This window comes from Triticum aestivum, chromosome 3B (genome assembly GCF_018294505.1).
Source record: "Triticum aestivum cultivar Chinese Spring chromosome 3B, IWGSC CS RefSeq v2.1, whole genome shotgun sequence".
Taxonomy (NCBI): Eukaryota; Viridiplantae; Streptophyta; class Magnoliopsida; order Poales; family Poaceae; genus Triticum; species Triticum aestivum.
Window position 1 is genome coordinate 652,090,216 of NC_057801.1, and position 22,173 is coordinate 652,112,388.

General features: G+C 52.4%; 2 protein-coding genes across 2 annotated transcripts; one reads left to right on the plus strand and one right to left on the minus strand.

Moving 5' to 3' along the window:
* The first annotated feature begins 11,302 nt into the window (after positions 1-11,302).
* LOC123071476 (nucleobase-ascorbate transporter 12) lies at positions 11,303-17,974 on the plus strand. Its single transcript, XM_044495049.1, has 10 exons — positions 11,303-11,921; positions 12,017-12,114; positions 12,215-12,385; positions 12,516-12,616; positions 13,306-13,441; positions 13,533-13,583; positions 13,693-13,980; positions 14,405-14,639; positions 14,775-15,061; positions 17,358-17,974. The coding sequence occupies exons 1-10, from the start codon at positions 11,426-11,428 to the stop codon at positions 17,577-17,579; spliced, it is 2,085 nt and encodes a 694-aa protein (XP_044350984.1). The 5' UTR covers positions 11,303-11,425; the 3' UTR covers positions 17,580-17,974.
* An 899-nt stretch (positions 17,975-18,873) lies between these two features.
* On the minus strand, positions 18,874-21,688 carry LOC123071477 (uncharacterized). The gene is made up of 4 exons (XM_044495050.1): positions 21,036-21,688; positions 20,506-20,966; positions 20,095-20,380; positions 18,874-19,911 (listed from the first exon to the last, which is right to left on the minus strand). The coding sequence occupies exons 1-4, from the start codon at positions 21,156-21,158 to the stop codon at positions 18,892-18,894; spliced, it is 1,890 nt and encodes a 629-aa protein (XP_044350985.1). The 5' UTR covers positions 21,159-21,688; the 3' UTR covers positions 18,874-18,891.
* Positions 21,689-22,173: the final 485 nt, after the last annotated feature.

The following is a 22,173-nucleotide window of genomic DNA, read 5'->3' on the forward strand; positions in this document are numbered from 1 at the left end:
TTCGACGGGCGCGGACACACGCGGTTCTGAACCTATATCTGGAGACGAGTCCAAGGGTCCAATGGCACATGCCTCAATAGAGGTTGTATCTGTGTTTGGCTCCAACGCCGTAGAGTATGCGGCCTCCATGGTGGGGTCCAGCCCCCCGTACACGGACGGCGCGATCTATTTTGGATCTAGGGCCAGGGCAGTCTCAGGCGCGGTCTCCTAAGCGTAGTCTGATGACAGATTTGAGTTGTGTTCATCGTGGCCACAGGGAACCACTGTCGTGCATCCAAAGCCGTCGAAGATCAAGTCTCCGTGGATGTCGACGATGTAATTCAAACTTCCAAAACTGACCTAATGGCCTGGGGCGTAGCTATCGATCTGCTCCAGATGGCCAAGCGAGTTGGCCCGCAGTGTGAAGCCACCGAATACAAAGATTTGTCCAGGGAGAAAAGTCTCACCCTGGACTGCATCGTTAGAGACGATGGAGGGAGCCATCAAGCCCTATGAGGACGACACAACGGAACTCTCAATGAAAGCACCAATGTCGGTGTCAAAACCGGCGGATCTCGGGTAGGGGGTTCCAAACTGTGCGTCTAAGGCTAATGGTAACAGGAGGCGGGGGACACGATGTTTACCCAGGTTCGGGCCCTCTCTATGGAGGTAATACCCTACTTCCTGCTTGATTGATCTTGATGATATGAGTATTACAAGAGTTGATCTACCTCGAGATCGATGAGGCTAACCTAGAAGCTAGCCTATGATTATGTTTGTCCTCTTCCTACGGACTAAACCCTCCGATTTATATAGACACCGGAGGGGGCTAGGGTTACACAAAGTCGGTTACAGAGAAGGAAATCTACATATCCGAATCGCCAAGCTTGCCTTCCACGCAAAGGAGAGTCCCATCCGGACACGTGACAGAGTCTTCTATCTTGTATCTTCATAGTCCAACAGTCCGGCCAAAGCATATAGTCCGGCTGTCCGAGGACCCCTTAATCCAGGACTCCCTCATTCCCTCCTTCAATATGCGGACGATACCATAGTAATGGTGGAGGGATCCGAGTCCGACATTGCCAACCTGAAGTTCCTCCTCCTGTGTTTCCAATAGATGTCTGGGCTCACCATCAACTTCGATAAGAGCGAAGTGATGGTCCTTGGCTATCCTCCGGAGGAGGCTTTGTCCATTGCGGACCGGCTGAACTGCCACCTGGGTTCCTTCCCCACGACTTACTTGGGGATACCCATTAGTGACTCCTGGATCACCGTAGCTGACCTCCGCCCGACTGTGACTAGGATGCAGCACCGGGTTGAACCCTGGAGGGGGAGGTGGCTGTCGAAAGCAGCCAGGGTAATCCTCATCAACTCCTCGCTTGCTAGCCTTCTCTGGTTTCTCATGAGCTTCTACAACCTCCATGAGACCCTCCATCAGGAGGTGGCCAAATACCAATCTAGGTTTTTTGGGCTGGTGAGGGCGACAAGCAGAAGTATCATATGGTGAGCTGGCCAGACATCTGCAAACCCAAAGACCAGGATGGCCTTGGGATCTTGTCCTCGCGATGCATGAACATTTCTCTCCTGACCCGCTGGCTTTGGCGTATCGCCAATGGGGGAGGGAGGCCTATGGCTTACCATCATTCGTAATGAGTACCTTAGGGGCCAACCTCTTGCCTTCTGCCAGCGTTCGGGTGGATCCCAGTTCTGGCAGTCGGTGATCCAGCTTCTACCCGTCCTTCGCATTGGCACGTCCATCTCGGTTGGCTCCGGGTCCTCGACCTTGTTCTGGTTCGACCATTGGTTAGGGGACTCCCCCCTGGCTGTGCGATTCCCAGAACTCTTGCCATTGCGGCTGACCCTCGGGTCTCTGTTGAGACGGCCCTTATTGACTTAGGGCGTCTCGCTTTCCGGCGCCCCTTCGGCCCCCACGAGGTGGCTGCTTAGGACTCCCTCCTCCAGGACATCGCCCTTATGCCGATGAACGTCGAGGAGGCCCCGGATTCCCTCTCCTGGTGCCTTGATCCATCTGGCCGCTTCTCCATGAAGTCCTTGTACGCCGCCATCGCTCCATCGGCAGCCCCAGAGCCCTTTAGCCTGATCCGGGACATCCGCCTACCTCTAAAGATCAGGATCTTCTTGTGGCAATGGATCCATGGATGCCTCCCCTCTGGGGTTGAAGTCCTCAAGTGTAATGGTTCGGGCGATGGGATGTGCCCCTTTTGTGGCACAATCGAAGATGCTAACCACATCTTCTTCTCGTGCTCCACTGCCCAGTTCATGTGGGCTTGCTTCCGCGAGACGGTCGGTGGACAGTGGTGCAACACCAACTTCCCCGACCTACTTGCGGAGCTCAACGCTTCCCCCCTCGCTACCGCCATATTAGATGGTTGTGCATTGGGGTCCTCGCCTGGACGCTTTGGACCATCTGCAATAAGCTTCTTATTCAGAAAGTGCCTCTTCGACGTGCGACTGACGCGGTCTTTAAAATGTGTGGCTACTTGCAGCTTTGGCGGCCGCTTAGCCGCCCCCAGGACTGGGACATAATCACCACCCTCCTCGCCGACCTCCACTCGATGGCTCTCCGCGTGGCGCCCCTGCTCCCGCCTCCTCCCCCAGAACCGGACTAGATGATGTCTGGGTGCTGTGTGGAGTGTGTGTTTTGTTTTTAGGGCTTGTTGTGTTGTGCCCTCAGCATTAACCCTTATGACTTCTCTGTGTTCTTGTGGACCTCCGTGTGCGTGTGTTTGTCTTGTTGAACCTTGTTGGATGCTTTGCTTGGGCGGTTTGCTTTATAATATAAAGCGGGGCGAAAGCCTTTTTCGGTATGGGCCATGGGAGGGAGGCTAACCAGCCCACAAAGGGCTGGTGCGCCTCCCACAAGGGAGGAGGCCGAATTGGACTAGGGAAAGGGGGCGCCACCCCCCTTTCCTTCTTGTACTCCCTCTTCTTCCCCCTTTCCACCTTTGTAAGAAGGGAAAAAATAGGGGGGTCGAATCCTACTAGGAGTGGAGTCCTAATAGGACCCCCCCCCTCCCTTGGCGCGCCCCTGGTGGCCGACCTCCTCCTCCCTCCTTTATATACGGGGGCAGGGGCACCCCAAAGGAACATCATTGCCTTAGCCGTGTGCGGTGCCCCCCTCCACCATTTACTCCTCTGATAGTATCATCGTAGTGCTTAGGCGAAGCCCTGCTCGGATCACATTATCAACATCGTAATCACGCCGTCGTGCTGACAAAACTCTCCCTCGACCCTCTGCTGGATCAAGAGTTCGAGGGACGTCATCGAGCTGAGCGTGTGCTGAACTCGGAGGTGTCGTACGTTCGGTGCTAGATCGGTTGGATCGTGAAGACGTTCGACTACATCAACCGTGTTAACATAACACTTCCGCTTTCGGTCTACGAGGGTACGTGACACACTCTCCCCCTCTCGTTGCTATGCATCTCCTAGATAGATCTCGCGTGATCGTAGGAATTTTTTTAAATTGCATGCTATGTTCCCCAACAACGCCGAGCAGGCTTTGCAAGGGGAAGGGCTGCGTGAGGGGGGCTGGTAGCGGCGCAGGTTAGGATTCGTCCCCCCCCCCCCCCGCTCGCGAGAGCAGGTAGGGACGAGGGGGACCCGTCGGGGGGAGATCCGTATGTCTAATCTAACAACCCCCCTTCGCCTATCACCGCCGCCACCATGGCACCACAAGAGAAAGACGTAGCAACCTTCACACCCAAGATCTAGAAGAACTCCATTGCATACCAGGCTGCTTTGTAAACCAATTAAATGGCCCGCCGGAGACAATGGAACCGAATCTTTGTGGCACGTCGGTCGGGGATCATCCTCAAGTCCGCGAGATCCTGACGATGACGTCTTCATCCAAAGTGATCAGAGAAGAAGAATGTCACGGCAAGCCGCCATTTGCACACCACACTCCAAGAGACATGCATACTCTGCACTAGCTGATGTTGTCACCCGAGAAGACACCAGATACCAGCCACCACAACCTAAAATCCTCAAAACCAAAGTCCTACGAGACATAAAGGCTACCTACTTCCCGACGGTGCAGATTGAAACATCGGCAGGGTGGAGAAGAAGCAGAGCCAGTTTATTCTGACGCGACATTGATTTCATTTTCACCACCAATGCAACACCTCCGAGAAAAACTAAGCCTATTCTATTTAGTAGTTAGAGCAAAGTTGTCGGGGTCCCTAGCCCGGAGTGGCAGCCAAAGGGGCTAAGGACCCGCAGCCATGCCGGCGAAGAAAGAAGGCAGAGAAGTTGCTCTCCCCTGCTTCATCAGCCATTTTTTTTCAATACTCCAAGCCATATCCCAGGCTAAATTATTTCATTTCATTTGGGCCAACTCCAACGCACGACCCCATCATGTTCGCCTGCGTCCCTTTGGGGGTAAACGGACAAAACAGGCCTCCCAACGCGCCGGCTGCAAACGAACCATTGTCCGTCTTTTGTCCGCTTTCGACCCATTCCCGACCCAAGTTTGGGCCGAGTTTGCGGGCGAACAGACACGCGCGGACACGAGCGGCGCATGCCCTTGTCCTGCCCTGTACCGCCCGTCGGTGAGACAGAACCCTCTTTTTCTTCCTCTACCTCCCCCCCTCCCCGCCCCCACCATCGCCGCCGCCACCACCACCCCCGGTCGCGTCGTCTTCCACCAGGGTTGTCCCAACCACCACTGCACCATGTCATAGTTGTCTCCGCATCAGCCTACCAAAAAGCATTTGGCCGACGTTCCCTGTGTTGTCGGTGGGAGACAAACTACTACTGTCGTCGTTGTCCGTTGTCTCCAACCTCTTCCGGCCGGCCATTCGGTGGCGCGGGGCGCCCTCCACCACCACCGACCCCAAAACCTTGCTTTGCTGCCTGTGAGGGGAGCAGGGTGTGCATTATCCGGCCGCTTTCCGACCACAACCGCAAGGTGTTCGATGGATTGCTCACAAGGTACAATGGAGAGTGGTGATGAGTTTTTCTTTCACAATTTCATTTGCTCATCGGATGATTCATCCTCGGATGATGAAGATCTGGCAGCTGCGTTGGTCGTACATGAACACATCACTAGGAAGTGGCCTCGGTACAGGGGATCAATCCTCGGGATGCTCCGGCCTTGGACCGCAATAGAGAGAAAGGCCACACCCTTCTCTATGTCGATTACTTTAAGGATGGTCCATTCTTTAGGCCACATCAATTTTGTCGTCCATTCCAAATGAGAAGGCATGTGTTCAATCGTATTCGCGAGGGAGTGGTCGCGCATGACCCATACTTTGAGGACAAAGTGGATGCCCCAGTCAAGCTTGGTTTCTCTTCATACCAGAAATGCACTGCGACCATCGCATGCTTGCATGGAATTCCTGGTGATCTTGTGTATGAGTATGTTCGTATGAGTGAGTCAACATGTCTCCTCTCATTATATAGTTTTTGCACGGCCATGGTGGAAGTGTTCGGCCCGGAGTACCTTAGAGAGTCAAATGTCGCTGATACAATGAGGTTGTTGGCTATCAATGCCGAGAGGGGCTTTTCCGGGCATATGCTTGGTAGTATAGATTGTATGCACTGTAAGTGGAAGAACTGTCCATTTGCTTGGAAGGGGCAGTACAAGGGCATGTGAAAGGTGCCACTGTTATACTTGAAGCTGTGGCTTCACAAGATCTCTAGATATGGCATTCTTTCTTCAGCATGGCTAGTTCTTAGAATGATATTAGTGTTCTTCAGCGGTCTCCGGTGTTTGCAAGGCTTGCGGAAGGGCACTCCCCGGAGGTCAACTTTGAGGTCAATGGCCACCATTACAATAAGGGATATTACCTAGCTGATGGCATCTATCCTCAGTGGTCCACTCTTGTGAAGACCATACCCAATCCGCAAGGAGAGAAGAGACAGAGGTTTGCCCAAATGTAAGAGAGTGCTAGGAAGGATGTGGAGCATGCTTTCGGTGTACTTCAGTCTTGCTGGGGTATTGTTCGTAACCCTGCATTGATATGGAGCACGAAGAAGTTTTGGGAGGTGATGACTGCTTGTGTGATCATGCACAACATGATCATGGAGGATGAGCGTGATGATAGTATCTACGACCAAGGGTTTGATCTCCAGGGTGAAAATGTTGAGCCTGAGCATGCACCTCATGCATCCTTTGAATAGTTTGTCAAGTTTCATCGCGAGTTGCGTGATTGGCATACTCATGTCCAGCTCCAGGATGACTTGGTTGAGCACGTGTGGACTCATATTGCCAACCAGTAGATCTATGAGTTTAAGTCTTGTCATGCAAACAAATTTCGATTGGGTTGTAAGCCAATTTGATATTGTTTTCTTGTCATGCAAAACAAAATTTGATTGAGTTGTAAGACTATTTTGGGAGCTATGTTTGATTTGAACCATTTCATATGCATCATTTTCATTTTATCTACTATGCTAGACGAACGGACGAGATGCGGCCGAAATGCGGCCGCGCGATGGGCACCCGTCCGCCACATCCACGAATCCGAGTGGACACGGCTCCATTGCCACCCCCAATGGACGAAATCCGGACAAAGCGGACATCCGTTTGGGGGTCTGGCCTTAGGCCAACTCCACCGCGACCCTAAACGGACGTCCATTTTGTCCGGATTCTGTCCGTTTGGGTAGGGCAATGGGGTCGTGACTGGGCCTGTCCTGGGATGCGGTGGCCGTGCGCCCAGCGCGCGGCCGCATCCGTTTGCCCCATCTCGTCCGCCAGGGCCTAAAAATGCCCATATTTTCATATGAAAACAAGTTTGCATGTCCAAATATTAATTGTTTGAAAATTAAAATAGTTTTACAATCCAATCGAAATTGTCTCTAATAAAGATAGTTTTACAACCAAATCGAAATTACCTTGAATGAACATAAAACGAACCAATACATCTATCGGTTGCCAACATGCTCCCACACGTGCTCAACCAAGTCATTTTGAAGAGCCCTATGAGTGTGCCAATCACGCAGCTCACGATGGAACGGCAGAACTCACCAAACGTGGCTGGTTCTTGGTGTAGGGGCTCAACATTGCCACCTTGAAAATCAAATCCTTGGTCGAAGATACTGTCATCACGCTCGTCCTCGATGATCATGTTGTGCATGATCACACAAGCAGTCATCACCTCCCAAAGCTTCCTTTCATCCCATGACAGTGCAGGGTATCGAACGATGCCCCATTGGGATTGAAGCACACCAAAAGCACGTTCCACATCCTTTCTAGCACTCTCTTGCATTTGGGCAAATCTCTTTCTCTTCTCACCTTGGGGCTTCGAGATTGTCTTCACAAAAGTTGACCACTGAGGATATATACCATCAGCTAGATAGTATCCTTCGTTGTACTGGTGGCCGTTGATCTCAAAGTTGACAGGTGGGGAGCGGCCTTCTGCAAGCCTCGTGAAGACTAGAGAACATTGCAGCATGTTGATATCATTGTGAGAACCTGCCATGCCAAAGAAAGAATGCCATATCCAGAGATCCTGCGATGCCACCGCTTCTAATATGATAGTGCACTCGCCTACATGCCCTTGTACTGGCCCTGCCAAGCAAATGGACAGTTCTTCCACTCCCAGTGCATACAATCTATGCTGCCAAGCATGCCTGGAAAGCCTCTAGCTGCGTTGGTCGTCAACAATCTCTCTGCATCGGCGGCAGTTGGCTGCCTCAAGTACTCTGGACCAAACACCTCGATCACAGCCTGACTGAACTTGTACATTGACATCAGACATGTTGTCTCGCTCATACGCACGTACTCATCCACCAGATCGCCTGAAATTCCATAGGCAAGCATGCAGACGGCCGCGATGCATTTCTGCTAAGAGGAGAACCCAAGCTTGCCAAGGACATCCGTCTTGCACTTGAAGTATGGGTCATGAGCAACCACTCCCTCTCGGATACGATTGAACACATGCCTTCCCATTCAAAAACGGTGTCGGAATTTATCCGACTTGAAGAGTTGTTTGTTGGAAAAGTAATCGGCATAGAGCAGGGCGTGGCCTCTCTCCCTGTTGCTGTTCAGGTTGGGAGCACGGCCAGAGACTGACCCCCTGTACCGAGGAAGCTGCCGTTGAATGTGGTCGTGAACGACCAGTGCAGCCACCACAAGATCTTCATCATTCGAACGACGGATCGTCCGATGAACAAAGGAAGTGGTGGAAGAAGAACTCGTCTCCACTGTCCATACCTTTGTGGGCAAAATGTCGAACACCTTGCGGGCGTGGTGGTGAAGAGGCCGTGATGATCACCTCGACGCAGCAGGGGTGGTTGCCGGCCGGCTACTGGCCGCTCTAGAGCCGTCCGAAGCTGTCGTGGCGGTCGTGTCTCCTCTGCCACCGGCAAAGACGGCGACGGCCAAACCTCCTCCGATCAACGGCCAAAACTACGGCGAAAACGGCGAAAGCGCGGGCGTGATGGCGGCCACGTGGTTTGGTATGGACGGCCGGCGGCTGTGCGGTGAGGAGGCGGCCAGAGAATAGCGGCGGCGCCGGCGGCGGGGCGGGGCGGCAGAGAGAGGGTCGAAGCGGTGGGAGGGAGGGACTGCTAGTGTCCCCGACAGGCGGGCCACGGGAGGACAAGGGCGTGCGTCGCGGCCGTCCGCGCGCGTCCGTTTCACCCCAAACCGAGTGCAACTTTGGACCGGGGACGAGTCAAAAATGGACGGATTCCGGACATTTGTCCGTTTGAGGCCGCGCTATTCGTCCGTTTTATCCCAAACGGACGCATCCGGACAAGATGGGGTCGCGCGGTGGAGGCCAACTCCACCGCGCGACCCCAAATGGACGTCCGTTTTGTCCGGATTCTGTCCGTTTGGGTAGCGATTTGGGGTCGTGTCCGGACCTGTCCAGGGATGCGGTGGACGTGCGCCCAGCGCGCGGCCGCATCCATTTGCCCCATCCTGTCTGTCAGGGCCAAAAATGCCCAAATTGCATCAAAACTAGTTTCCAACCCAAATATTTGTGTGAAAATTAAAATAGTTTTGCAACTCAACTGAAATTGTCTTTGATAAAATAGTTTTACAACCAAATCGAAATTGTCCCGACTGAACCTAAATTGGACCAATACATCTATTGGTTGCCAATGTGATCCCAGACGTGCTCAACCAAGTCATTTTGAAGATTCAAATGAATGTGCCAATCACGCATCTCACGGTGGAATTGGACAAACTATTCAAATGAGGCCGGGTCTTGGTGCAGGGGCTCAATATTTTCACCTTGATAATCAAATCCTTGGTCGAAGATATTCTCATCACGCTCGTCCTCGACGATCATGTTGTGCATAATCACACAAGCAGTCATCACCTCCCAAAGCTTCCTTTCATCCCATGACAATGCAGGGTTTCGAACGATACCCCACCGGGATTGAAGCACACCAAAAGCACGTTCCACATCCTTTCTAACACTCTCTTGCATTTGGGCAAATCTCTTTCTCTTCTCACCTTGGGGTTTCGAGATTGACTTCATAAAAGTTGACCATTGAGGATATATACCATTTGCTAGATAGTATCCCTTGTTGTACTGGTGGCCGTTGATCTCAAAGTTGACAGGTGGGGAGTGGCCTTCTGCAAGCCTTGCGAAGACTGGAGAGCGTTGCAGCACGTTGATATCATTGTGAGAACCTGCCATGCCGAAAAAAGAATGCCATATCCAAAGATCTTGCGATGCCACCACTTCTAATATGACAGTGCACCCGTTAACATGCCCCTTGTACTGGCCCTGCCAAGCAAATGGACAGTTCTTTCACTCCCAATGCATACAATCTATGCTGCCAAGCATGCCTGGAAAGCCTCTAGCTGCGTTGATCGCCAACAATCTCTCTGTATCAGCGGCAGTTGGCTGTCTCAAGTACTCTGGGCCAAACACCTCGATCACGGCCTGACAAAACTTGTACATTGACATCAGACATGTTGTCTCACTCATACGCACATACTCGTCCACCAGATCGCCTGGAATACCATATGCAAGCATGCAGATGGCCGCGGTGCATTTCTGATAAGAGGAGAACCCAAGCTTGCCAAGGGCATCCGTCTTGCACTCGAAGTATGGGTCATGAGCAACCACTCCCTCTCGGATACGATTGAACACATGCCTTGCCATACGAAAACGGCGACGAAATTTATCCTGCTTGAAGAGCGGGGTGTTGGCAAAGTAATCGGCATAAAGCAGGGCGTGGCCTCTCTCCCTGTTGCGGTTCAGGTTGGGAGCACGGCCAGGGAGTGAGCCCCTGTACCGAGGAAGCAGTCGTTGAATATGGTCGTGAACGACCAGTGCAGCCACCACAAGATCTTCATCATCCGACGATGAATCGTCCGACGAACAAAGGAAGTGATGAAAGAAAAACTTGTCTCCACTGTCCATACCTTTGATGGCAAAAAGTCGAACACCTTCCGGTCGTGGTGGTGAAGAGGCCGCGATGATCACTCGACGCAGCAGGGATGGTTGTCGGCCGGCTACTGGCCGCTCTGGAGATCTCGTCGGAATCCGCCTTGAAGAGCGGTCGCCGGCGGTCGTGTCCCCTCCGCCACCGGCAAGGACGGCGACGGCCAAACCTCCCCCGATAGACGACCAAAACTACGGCGAAAGCGCGGGCGTGGTGGCGGCCATGTCGAGACGTAGTTTGGTATGGACGGCGCGGGGCTGCACGGTGAGGAGGCGGCCGGAGAATAGAGGCGGCGCCGGCGGCGGGCGGGGCGGGGAGAGAGGGTGAAGCGTTGGGAGCGGACGGACTGCTAGTGTCCCCCGACAGGCGGGCCACGGGGGGACAAGGGCGTGCGTCGCGGCCGTCCGCGCGCGTCCGTTTCACCCCAAACCGAGCGCAAGTTTGGGCCGGGGATGGGTCGAAAACGGACGGAATCCGGACATTTGTCCGTTTGAGACCGCGCACTGGGCCGCCTCTTTTGTCCTTTTTACCCCAAACGGACGGTCCGGACAGGATAGGGTCGCGCGGTGGAGTTGGCCTTAGTAATTCCGTAGCGGACGCACGAGAACCCTGCTTATCCCGTACCACGGTAATAACTTCCACGGCCTCACGTAAGGTGCACCGCCGCTAGTGACAAAAGGAACAAACAACGTCCGAGTACGATCACTCGATCACACACACAGTCACGGTCACAGTCACCGTCACGCGACGCGCCGCTCGACCAGGACCGGGACCAAACCGGGCGGGCGGGCTGACCGAAACCCTCGCCGTCACGCCGCGTCCCCCGAAATTTCAAACGCGGGCCAGCCACGCGGCCCCCGCGACGCCATAACGTGCACTGACGCCGCGGGCCCCGCGGCCAGTCAGTCACCCCATCGCAAAATCTCCGCCACCGTCCGTCCCCGCACCGCCCGCACGCACGGGCCAGTACGCGTCTCCAGCTCACTGCCTCCGCCACCCGCACCACCCCTCGCCTAAAACCCTCGCCCCTCCCCTCCCCCCAGCGCCGCCGCTCGCCGGCGGTGAGGCCCGGGCCCCCGCCATGGCCTCCTCGTCCGGCGCGCTGCCGCCGCCCCGCCGCTCGCGCCCCGGCCCCTGGCCCCCGGCGCCGCCGCCGCAGCCGCAGCCGCAGCCCCTCTCCTGGGCCAAGCGCACCGGCTTCCAGCCCCGCGTCTCCGGCGAGTCCAGCGCCACCGCCTCTGCTCCCAACTCCGGGCAGGCTCCGCTCCCCCGCCCGCCCGGCGCCCCCGCCGATCTGGAGTCCGGCCCACCGGCCCGGCCCAACCCCGCCCTGCCGCCCCCTCCCGCCGCCGCGGCGACCAATGCCAAGCAGCAGCAGCCGCAGCCGCCGCCACAGCAGCGACAGCAGCAACAACCGCCCGCAGCGCCTCCCGCGAGGACGCGCAGGAGGGATTCGGAGGGAGGAAGGCCAAATGGGCAACCGGCCGCGGCGCCGCTGCCGCAGCTGCAGGAGGAAGAGGATGTGCCGGAGCGGCCGGCGCACGTGAAGTACGAGCTCCGTGACTCTCCTGGAATATGTAAGTACCCTAAGGAGGAAAGCCGAAACACCCACAGTTCCAATGAGAGTTATAATAAGGCTTGCTAATGTGTGCATTTTTAAGCTGTGCTGCAGTTCCAGTAATGATATACGGATTCCAGCATTACATCTCCATGCTCGGGTCGATCATCCTGGTCCCGCTCGTGATGGTTCCTGCAATGGGTGGCTCGGCCGTGAGTTCATCATTGAATTTTTACCATCTCATTTTCATATAGCATGGCTGTTCAGTCGGTGTGTTGCTTAATAGGTGCTGTTTGGATGCATATCTTTTAGGATGACACGGCAGCGGTGGTGTCGACGGTGTTGCTAGTCTCAGGATTAACCACATTGTTGCACACATTGTTCGGAACGAGGCTGCCACTTGTGCAGGGGCCATCCTTTGTGTACCTTGCCCCCGCGCTTGCAATTATCAACTCCCCTGAATTCTTTGGGCTCAATGACAATGTATGCATTTTTTTTCCTGTTTGTGTTATAGTGACACAACACAGCCTCTATAACATGCTCGTGGCACATGTTGTAATGCAGGGCCTGTGAAATAAGTTATCTGAGATTAACTCAAATTATATCATTGCAGAACTTTAAACACATTATGAAGCACCTGCAGGGAGCTATCATAATAGGAGGTGTATTCCAAGTGCTGCTGGGATATACAGGCCTCATGTCACTATTTCTAAGGTTCTGTTCCCTTGCTTCTAATAAGATACATGTCATTTTCATCTTAGCTGTCTGCTGCTGCTCTGACATGTCCATATGCTAATAGGATTTTGCCATGGACCTGATTGACCTAGGCAGTGAATAAATCGAGATTTGAACGATGCATGCTCATAGGTAGCGAAATTTACTCTGGTAGTTTTGTGTTACCGCAAAGTAACTTATATTTCGAATATGAGACACAACTTTCACTTAGCTCTACTGTGTAAAGATTAATTATTAGCATTGCATGATATCAACATAAGTAAACATCTTAATGATCATTTCCCGCTTTTGAGTGCTATTGTTATGGATTTGTGTCCGTAAGTTAACTTTGTTTACAACTACTGAAGCGTGGGTATAGAATCAGCCTTTCCTTATCAACTTAGGCTTTTGGGCTAACTGGTTGGTGCCTGCAAGTATGCAACTCAATATGGTATCAGATCCAAGTTGTCATAACTTCAAGAGCTGTCTTTCAAAAATTTAAGAAAATATCTGTAACCCAATATAGTCCACGGCATAGGCCTGAGGGGGAGCCTAGATATATCCCAGTATCCTAAACATCTTTCTGTGCTGAATTCATTGGCTCGTGCAATAGATTGGCTTGGCATTGTGACCATCGACCAAGCTAAGTTTGTTCTTCTGTTCTACAATTCAATCTCTGTTTATTTCAGGTTGATAAATCCAATTGTCGTCTCACCAACGGTCGCAGCTGTTGGACTTTCGTTTTTCAGTTATGGGTTCACTAAATTAGGGTCATGTATAGAGATGGGCCTCTTGCAATTAATGATGGTCATTATCTTTGCACTAGTGAGTACACTTGAAATCTTGTTAAATGCTGTAATGTCTTCTTCACTACAAATAGTTCTATGCTGATATTTTTATATTTCCCTTGGTGCAGTACCTTCGAAAAATAAAGTTATTTGGCTACCGGGTTTTTTTAATTTATGCGGTAAGATGGGCTAAAAGTATTGACCTGTTGTCTTCATTTATGCTGCATTACGGTTACTGCGACTGCATGAGATACTAACCTTTGAACTACTGATGTGCTGCCCCTTTAGGTTCCTCTTGGTCTAGGAATCACATGGGCTGTTGCTTTCGCTCTGACAGCAAGTGGAGTTTACAGCTACAAAGGTTGCGATGCAAATATTCCTGCGTCAAACAATATATCAGCCTTTTGCCGGAAGCATGTATTGAAGATGAAATCTTGCCGTGTAGACACTTCACATGCCTTGAGAGTTTCTCCTTGGTTCAGATTTCCGTATCCGCTGCAATGGGGCACTCCAGTTTTCAATTGGAAAATGGGCCTTGTGATGTGTCTTGTATCAGTTATTGCATCAGTTGATTCTGTAAGTTGGGATTTGTTTCAAACCTTCATCATATTGGCTTTACTTTATTTTATATGTTCTTCAAATAAGCTTGCAATGTACTCCCTCTGTAAACAAATATAAGACGTTTTAGATCACTGTTTAGTGAGCTAAAACGTCTTATATTTGTCTACAGAGGGAGTATTACAATGTGTCTGTAGATATAGTTAACTTATTTGAAATTATCCGCAAAAAAAACCTTATTTGAAATTATCTACACTATAAAGAGTCTTTGTTAACCATCAACTCGAAATAAGCTTCCTTCCCAGACACATGTCTTACTATTGTTCTGATTACCTGAAATTGGATCTTTATGTAGATATAGTATACTGGTGGAACCATTGAACGCTCATCATAATAAAAAATCCTATCTTCTTACAATTCTGCTGTGTTCACTTGACTTAAGGTTGGTTCCTACCATGCGTCATCTTTGTTTGTGGCCACAAGACCACCAACAGCTGGAATTGTTAGCAGGGGTATAGGCGTTGAGGGTATCTCCACAGTCTTGGCTGGCCTGTGGGGAACAGGAGTTGGGTCAGCAACAATAACAGAAAATGTACATACGATCGCTGTGACTAAAATGGGTAGCCGCAAGGCAGTTGGATTTGGTGCTATTGTACTTATACTTCTCTCTCTTGTTGGTAAGTAACTACGCGCATTTGTCTTGAGTCTTGACGTAAAATGCTCTTACACAATATTGGAAGAGCAAACATCACTTAGTCAGGTAATAGCATGCATGGTTCTTGCTGACAACTATTTCTCTATCTCATTTGTAGGAAAAGTTGGTGCTTTCATTGCTTCCATCCCTGATGTTATGGTTGCAGCTCTCCTTTGTTTCATGTGGGCCATGCTCTGTGCTCTTGGCTTGTCCAATCTTCGTTATGGTGCCACAGGAAGCTCGAGAAACAGTATTGTAGTTGGGCTAGCATTGTTTTTATCCCTATCAGTTCCTTCATACTTCCAACAGTATGGATTACTTCCGAACACAAATTCATCAGTTCCAACCTACTTTCAGCCATACAATGTTGCATCACATGGGCCTGTAGACACTGGATTTGGTGGGGTATGTACTGAACTTTCCATCTTTTGCATCAGTATGTTTTACTCTCTACTGTTTAAATGACAAATGCATGGTTATATCTTCATACTATAGTTTAAATGATGATTGCATGATTGTGTTTTGTTGATAAAAATGCACAAATTCTATTGTCAATTAGAACTCTTCATACCGTCTGACTAGTAGAAAAGCAGATATTTGGTTTGGACCAAGCATATGCTAGGGTACTGGGATTGTCCTATGGCTCACTTGGTATATTTGGAATTGCTACTAAAGAACTACTACCATTTTGACAAACAATCATATGTACAACTTTTTTTTGGCAATTTGCTGCTCAAAGCCACGCTTCAACTGAAAATTGATCCGACCTATGTTGTCTCAACATAGCCATGGCCGGTCCCAAGCCTGGGTAAAGGAGGGTTGTGATAGGCTTGGCGAGCCAACGTCATAACTCAACCACTCTTATGGAGGTGAAACCTAGAAGAACATCCTTGGGGCGTAACTGTAATGCCCCAGACAAACCCACTGGTTCCTTGCCGTTGTGCCTGGCTACCACCTAGGATCTAGACTGGCCCCACTGACCAACACTAGTCTTTCCTGTGCACTTTGTCCTGAGTCCTAACTCGTGCGCACCCAGGATCAACTTCCCAGTTGGTCACCCATCCTTTCGGATGGGCTCCCAGAAAGGAAGGTGCTCCTTGTTGATATGAGTAGTCTATCATTGCCACATACACCCCCACTCAAAGGAACCAAAGTTCTCGTTGGCCCAGCAGGAGCACATGTGCCATGCCGTGTGCCACGATGGGCCACATGCGCCATGCGCCACATGCCCACAAACCTGACCCGCACATGCTCGTGTAACCGCGACGGGTGGCTCTGATACCAATTGTAACGCCCCGGCCAAACCCACTGATTCACTGACCGGTTCCTGGTCGTTGCGCCTGGCTACCACCAAGGATTTAGACTAGCCCCACCGACCAATACTAGTCTTTTCTTCGCACTTTGTCCTCACTCGTGTGCACCCGGGATTAACTTCCCAGTCGGTCACCCATTCTCAAATTGCTCCAAGCCAAGCACTCTTAACTTTGAGGTTCCTTTTGGACGAGCTCCTGGAAAAGAAGGTGTACCTTCTTGATTTGAGTAGTCGATCATTCCTATTAAGCCGGGATGGTCATAATAACCCTCTTAGTGACGCGCCATATTGGAACCCAGGTGTGGTCTTAAATGGGCAAGGGGCAGGCCGTCACCCCCTTGGTGTCGCGCCGTATCTTGATCTAGATACGTTGATAAGTGAGCAAGGATCGGTCATTGCATCCTTAGTGGTGCGCTAGATTGACGCTCGGGTGTAGTGAAAAACAAGGCTCTAGTAGCATCCGCATAGGTAGCTGGAAAGTAGGGTCCCTGATGGGTAAGTTACGGGAGTTAGTTGATACAATGGAAGAGAGGCGTTGATATCCTATGCATCCAAGAAACCAAATGGAAGGGACAAAACGCTATAGGACGGCAATTTGACCTCCGATGTTGTATGGTGTTGAACGTTGGCCAACTAAAAGGCGACATGTCCAACAGTTAGGTGTAGCGGAGATGTGCATGTTGAGATGGATATGTGGTCACACAAGAAAGAATCAAGTCTGGAATGATGATATACGTGTTAGAGTTGGGGTAGTACCAATTGAAGAGAAGCTTGTCCAACATCGTTTGAGATGGTTCCGGCATATAGCACATGCCTCCAGAAGCACCAGTGCATAGCGGACAGTTAAATGTGCTGATAATGTCAACAGAGGTCGGGGTAGACCAAACTGACATGTGAGGAGTCCGTAAAGAGAAACCTGAAGGACTGGAATATCACCAAAGAACTAGCCATTGACAGGGGTGCGTGGAAGCTAGCTAGCCAGAACTGTAACTCGGTTTCGAGATCTTATGAGTTAACTTTGGCCTACCCCAACTTGTTTGCGACTGTATGGCTTTTTTATTGCTGTTGTTATTGAGTGTGTTTTACTTTGTAGCGAATTTAAATACTTGTAAGGTAAATGTTCACTATTGTGGATTGTCGAGTGACATCTAGAGAAGTGTAGTTTGTGACCTGTATGTTTGGGTTGAGGCCCAAAATGCTAATTTAGTGGTGGTTTCGTGCGAAAAAGGCATTTGGTGGACGGGCTCCAGGTAGCCCTTTATTTATTTTTCTCAAAAGCTTTATTTCCAAAGCGCGAAAAATTCTGAAAAGTGTGCATAAGCATATTATTACATGTATAGTATTTACATAGGAAATTTAATCGTCATTCTCTGTTTACCCACATCTCAGGTAAACTACGTCCTCAACACAATACTGTCACTCAATATGGTGATTGCATTTCTGGTTGCTGTCATACTAGACAACACTGTCCCTGGTGGCTGCCAAGAGCGGGGCTTGTATGTATGGTCAGAAGCAGAGGAGGCGACAAGAGAACCATCCTTCTTGAAAGACTATGCGCTTCCTTTCAAGATAGGGCGGGTGTTCAGGTGGGTCAAATGCATGGGCCTATAGCATGCCTGTGACTCTCCAGAGTTTGAATGGATCTACTTGCGAATCACACGTGAAAGAAATGGAGCCTGTCATGTTCCATGACGGACCATTTCCACAGCAGAGGTACCGAGTGTATATTCCGAAGAATTGCCGTAGGTTAGTTCTCTTGTCCTGACGCTTGACGCGTGGGACGAATTTTCCTAGTATTATTATTATCTTGACTAGTGTGTATTATAAATGAGGGATTTTGCTCTTCCTATATTAGTAGCTTTAGGGGGTATGATATGTATATGTGGATGCGGCAAGTGGTCTGAACTAAGCCTGGGGACTCCGACCGACCTGTTAGGCTTATATTTACAGGAATCAAATATCTGACTTCCAACTTGGTCAAATCAGAGAGGTCTCTTTGCATACAATATTCTGTGTTGAATTCGGAGTGTAGGTGTATGGTCTTACTGGCATTTGAATCAACTCTTTAAGTCCCTTTTCCAATCTCTCAGCTAGGAATACAAATTTGTGACCCCCACGGCACCCTCTGTTGAACTAAAATTTCAAAAGTTGTGTGACTTTGGAAATTTTAGTTCATTTGATTGAACCAAAGAGGTTCGGAGAATACCCTAGAGGCAGTGGGTACCACCATTTGCATCCTTAATCTCAGCAGGCTCCTGTCTGGTAGGCTGCCTAGGGCTGCGTCGCCGAGCTTGGGAAGAGTTTTGCAAAAGTTTTCCAGCGATGGGAGACTGGAAGGGCAGCTGCAGCGCACAGCTCGAGCGTAGCACTGGCAGCAACACGCCATGATGGCTGCTGCAACTGGAGGCAACACACGTGAGATGCATACACCACGGTGTTGCGCGGGGCAAAAGGTGCGGCGAGATTGCTCCAGAAGCAAAGGTCACGCACTTGGCTGTGGTGTCATCATGAGTGTTGTGGGTGCCTTTACAAACGCCGAGAGAGGATGGGCCAACCAAGGGCCGGAGGTGGAGCAGGCACGCCAGCCGCACAGACCGTCCAAACAGGCCGCACAGAAGACCGGCCAGACGACAGCACTCAACTGGAGCTGTTTGAGTTTCAGTCACCTGCAGGCTGCAGGGTCGCACTAATCGCATGCAACCGGCGAAAAGCCATGCAACTTTTCCTGTCTTGCCTTGGGCTTGGGCGAGGTTTGCACGGATACCAAACAAACAAAGGCATCTCATCTCCACTGCCGGTGATTCCTGTAAACAAACTGGTTGTGCTTGACAACGCCGCAGAGCATGGCATACACGCCACTGTAACCGGACCACAGGAAAAAGCTGGCCAACACACACTCTAGACAATCAGCAGCAAACACACGTTACAGCATCCACTTGTTGGAAATGAACAGGTCTGCGTCTCCAAGAAGACCTCCTCCCTTCCTCAGGTCTTCCGGGAGTCCTGGGATCCCAGAGAGGAAGCCCGAGCCCGGTGGGACGCTGCACCTACCAGAAGTAGGAGGATCATACAACTGCTTCGGTAAAACCCCAGCACCATCATCATCTCTGTATGTGTCGTGTCGAGCAGCCTCAACCTCAATCAGCCCGAGCTCTGCATCGTGCCCGTTACTAATTGCTGGCAGCGTCTCCTCCTTCGGGAACGAGTCTGTCGGCAGCCGGAACAGGCCCGGACTGCCGACAGGGATCTTCACGTCGGCATCGTCGCCCGGGGCCGGGAGAGCCAGGATCTCCTGCTGAGGTGGGCTCGGTTTCTCCGTGGGTGCCGTGTCGGCGCCCCCATCGGTCCAACAGTTTGCACTTGCACGGTCATGGTAACCATGGTAATCCTCTGGCGCTGGGAGGGCCAGTATTTCCTGCCGAGACGGGCTCGACCCGACGTGTTCATCCCTGTACGAGCTGTTGCCGTCGTCGTCGTAGAGGTCCGCACGGTACTCATCACCCGGCGCCGGGAGCGCCAGCGTCACCTGGCTGGGCGGGAGCGGCCTGTCCAGCTTCTGCCTCAGGGAGATCCTGGCGCGCTGCAGGGCTTGGAGAACGCTCTCCACGTCGATGTTGCCGTGATTGTCGTCGGCGTGATCATGGAAGCGCGACGAGCTCCAGTCCGAGACCTTGCTGACCGACGGGCTCGGGCTCGACTCCGATGGCGCCTTGATGGTGCCGAGCCCGGACGACGACGCGGAGTTGGTGTAGTGGCTCGAGCAGCCGTCTGAATTTGCGTCCCCTTGGCTTCGTCTTGTGGCCGTGCTGTAGCTGGAGCTTCCTTGTGCAGAGAAGGCAGCAGTCCGCGCCATTTCTTCTGATGCGTTCTTGTGCGTCCTGGAAACGAGGAGCTTTTCACCACCTGATTTGGTTTGGAACTGGCAATCTGCCTCAACGTCACCCTGCAGTTTGGAAAGCAAAAACCATGGGTCAAATCGGTGTAAGAACTGTCGCCTCCGGCAATATTCATCATGTCAAATCTCAAATTCTTAAAGAAGAAAAAAAAACATACAGGCCACACCATTCATGACGCTAACTCTGCCGTGTTTTGACAGAGCAAACGAATTCGTTGCCAAAATACGTACCTCGCTCGGTGAGCCCCGCGTGTCGTTGAATTTCTTCTCCCAGTCCGTCTGAGCCTTCTCCTGGGCCTCATACTGCTCGATCAGCTCGGCCTGCTTCTCCAGCACCCTCTCCATCTCCCCATCACCATCGTCGCGCCTCATCACGTACTGACCACCACCGTCCCCCGAGCTCCGCCGGTCGTCTCCGCCCACCTCGCCGTCAAACTCGGTCCGGCCATCATCATCGGCGCAACGCGGTCCGTCTCGCTGTTCCTTCCGACTCTCCGCGACCACCGCAGCAACGCTACTGCCATCGTTGAGCAGAACAGAAGTGCAGAGTGTCAAATAGTAATTGACAAGAATGGCATTGCAGAGCTCAATGTTTAATTGCTCATCTACGAGCGAGACGAAAAGGAGAGTCAATGGCGGGACCTGAGCTCCTTGCGCTTGTTCTTCCGGCAGGACTGGCCCATCCGGTACTTGGGCGAGGGGTCCGACTGCGAGGCGAGGAAGTAGACGTAGCTCCGGCGGTGCCGCTGCTTGAGCTGCCTGGCCCTCCGCGGGCTCGCGCACCGGCCTTTCCACGACAGCCCGCCGGGCTGCAGGGCCGTCCCGGACGTCGCGTCCTCCCCCTCCTCCGCTTCGCCCTTCTCCGGCGGCTGCTCCTGTCCCTGCTCGTTGTGGGAGCGGGGCGCAGGGTCGCCGCCGGTGGCTGTAGCGTCGCTTGGCTCATCCCGCTCCTCCTCGTCGGCATCGGAGCCCGCGTCGAGCTCGTCGGAGAGGCTGCCGCAGAAGCCCCGGGACTCCAGGACGGCCAGCACCTCCGCGGCCTCCCGCTCGGCTTGCCGCCGCTGCGCCGTCACCGCCCGGACCTGCTCCTCCAGCTCCGCAACCTGAACGACACGCGCGAATCAATGGCGCCGACATTGACATCCGCAAGAATGCGCGCGCAGCATACGTACCCTGGCGGCGAGCTGGTCGGCGCGCTCCTTGGAGGCGCGGGAGACGGAGCGCTCGGAGAGCAGGCGCGCCCGGAGGAAGTCGATGGTCATCGGTGCCGTCGCCGCCGCCGCAGGGTCCGCCATCCGCGCACGCTCAAAACCTCGGTCGGCATGCACACACCAGTGTCCCCCTTCCGCTCCAGAACGGCAGCCCGGCCCGGTGGTCGTCTGCCGCACCGGACGAGAGCTACCCGAGCTGCACGTACTACGTGCTACTGAAGTGGACGTCCGGCCTCACTCCCGGGGAGCGGGGCGTGGGGTTAGAATACAATACAATTGACAACAACTCCACGCTCCTCGACGCTCTACGGTGACGGTCTACACCAACACCGCACCCACCGGCCACCGTCACGCCACGGCTTGGTTTTCTCGTGCTCGCGCTCGTGCTCGTACGTAGAGCAAATATTAAAAAAGGAGCTTGTCTTTCTGCGAGGAGGCGCACGCGAGGTCGCCCGTACCCACGCGCGCACCGACAGCGCGTAGCGGTCGTTGCACGAGGGCCATGGGATCCAGCCCAAGCTAGCGCAACGGTATCGCTGCCTGTTCCATCGGCCAACGGCGATGCCTCACCTGTCGCCCCGGGGTCCTGTGCCGTGCTCTGCTGTGGGCAAACAATCTTGTGGCTGGACGGAGGTCCTCCTTGCATCGGGGTCCGTTATTTATGATGATGTGGCCTTGTGGCTGTGGGGGTAATTTTCTCTTCTGTCGAGCGCGGTACAGCCCAACTGTGCTGGCTTAGGCTACAAAATCCAAGATGTCGCCGGGATCACGCATGAGTGTCATGCCCCGCTTGGAATCTTTTTGTGCCTGGATCGGATCCAGCGCCTCACCGACCAACCTCATACGACCGCATGGAAAACCGCCAACGACTTGCTATGACCTCATTTAAATCAAGCTCACCGTTTCCAACAACAAAGGAAAATCGAGGTCAGCTCCACGTACTGCACCAAACAAAGAGGCCATGACGAAAATTGCAGTGCACAAAGTAAAATATAATATCGAGCACACACGTTTCCATCAAGCCATTTAACGCGCACCCGCAACACGTTTCTATCTGCGCACAACTTCAGACCTTAGTAGGATGATGATGAAGCAAATG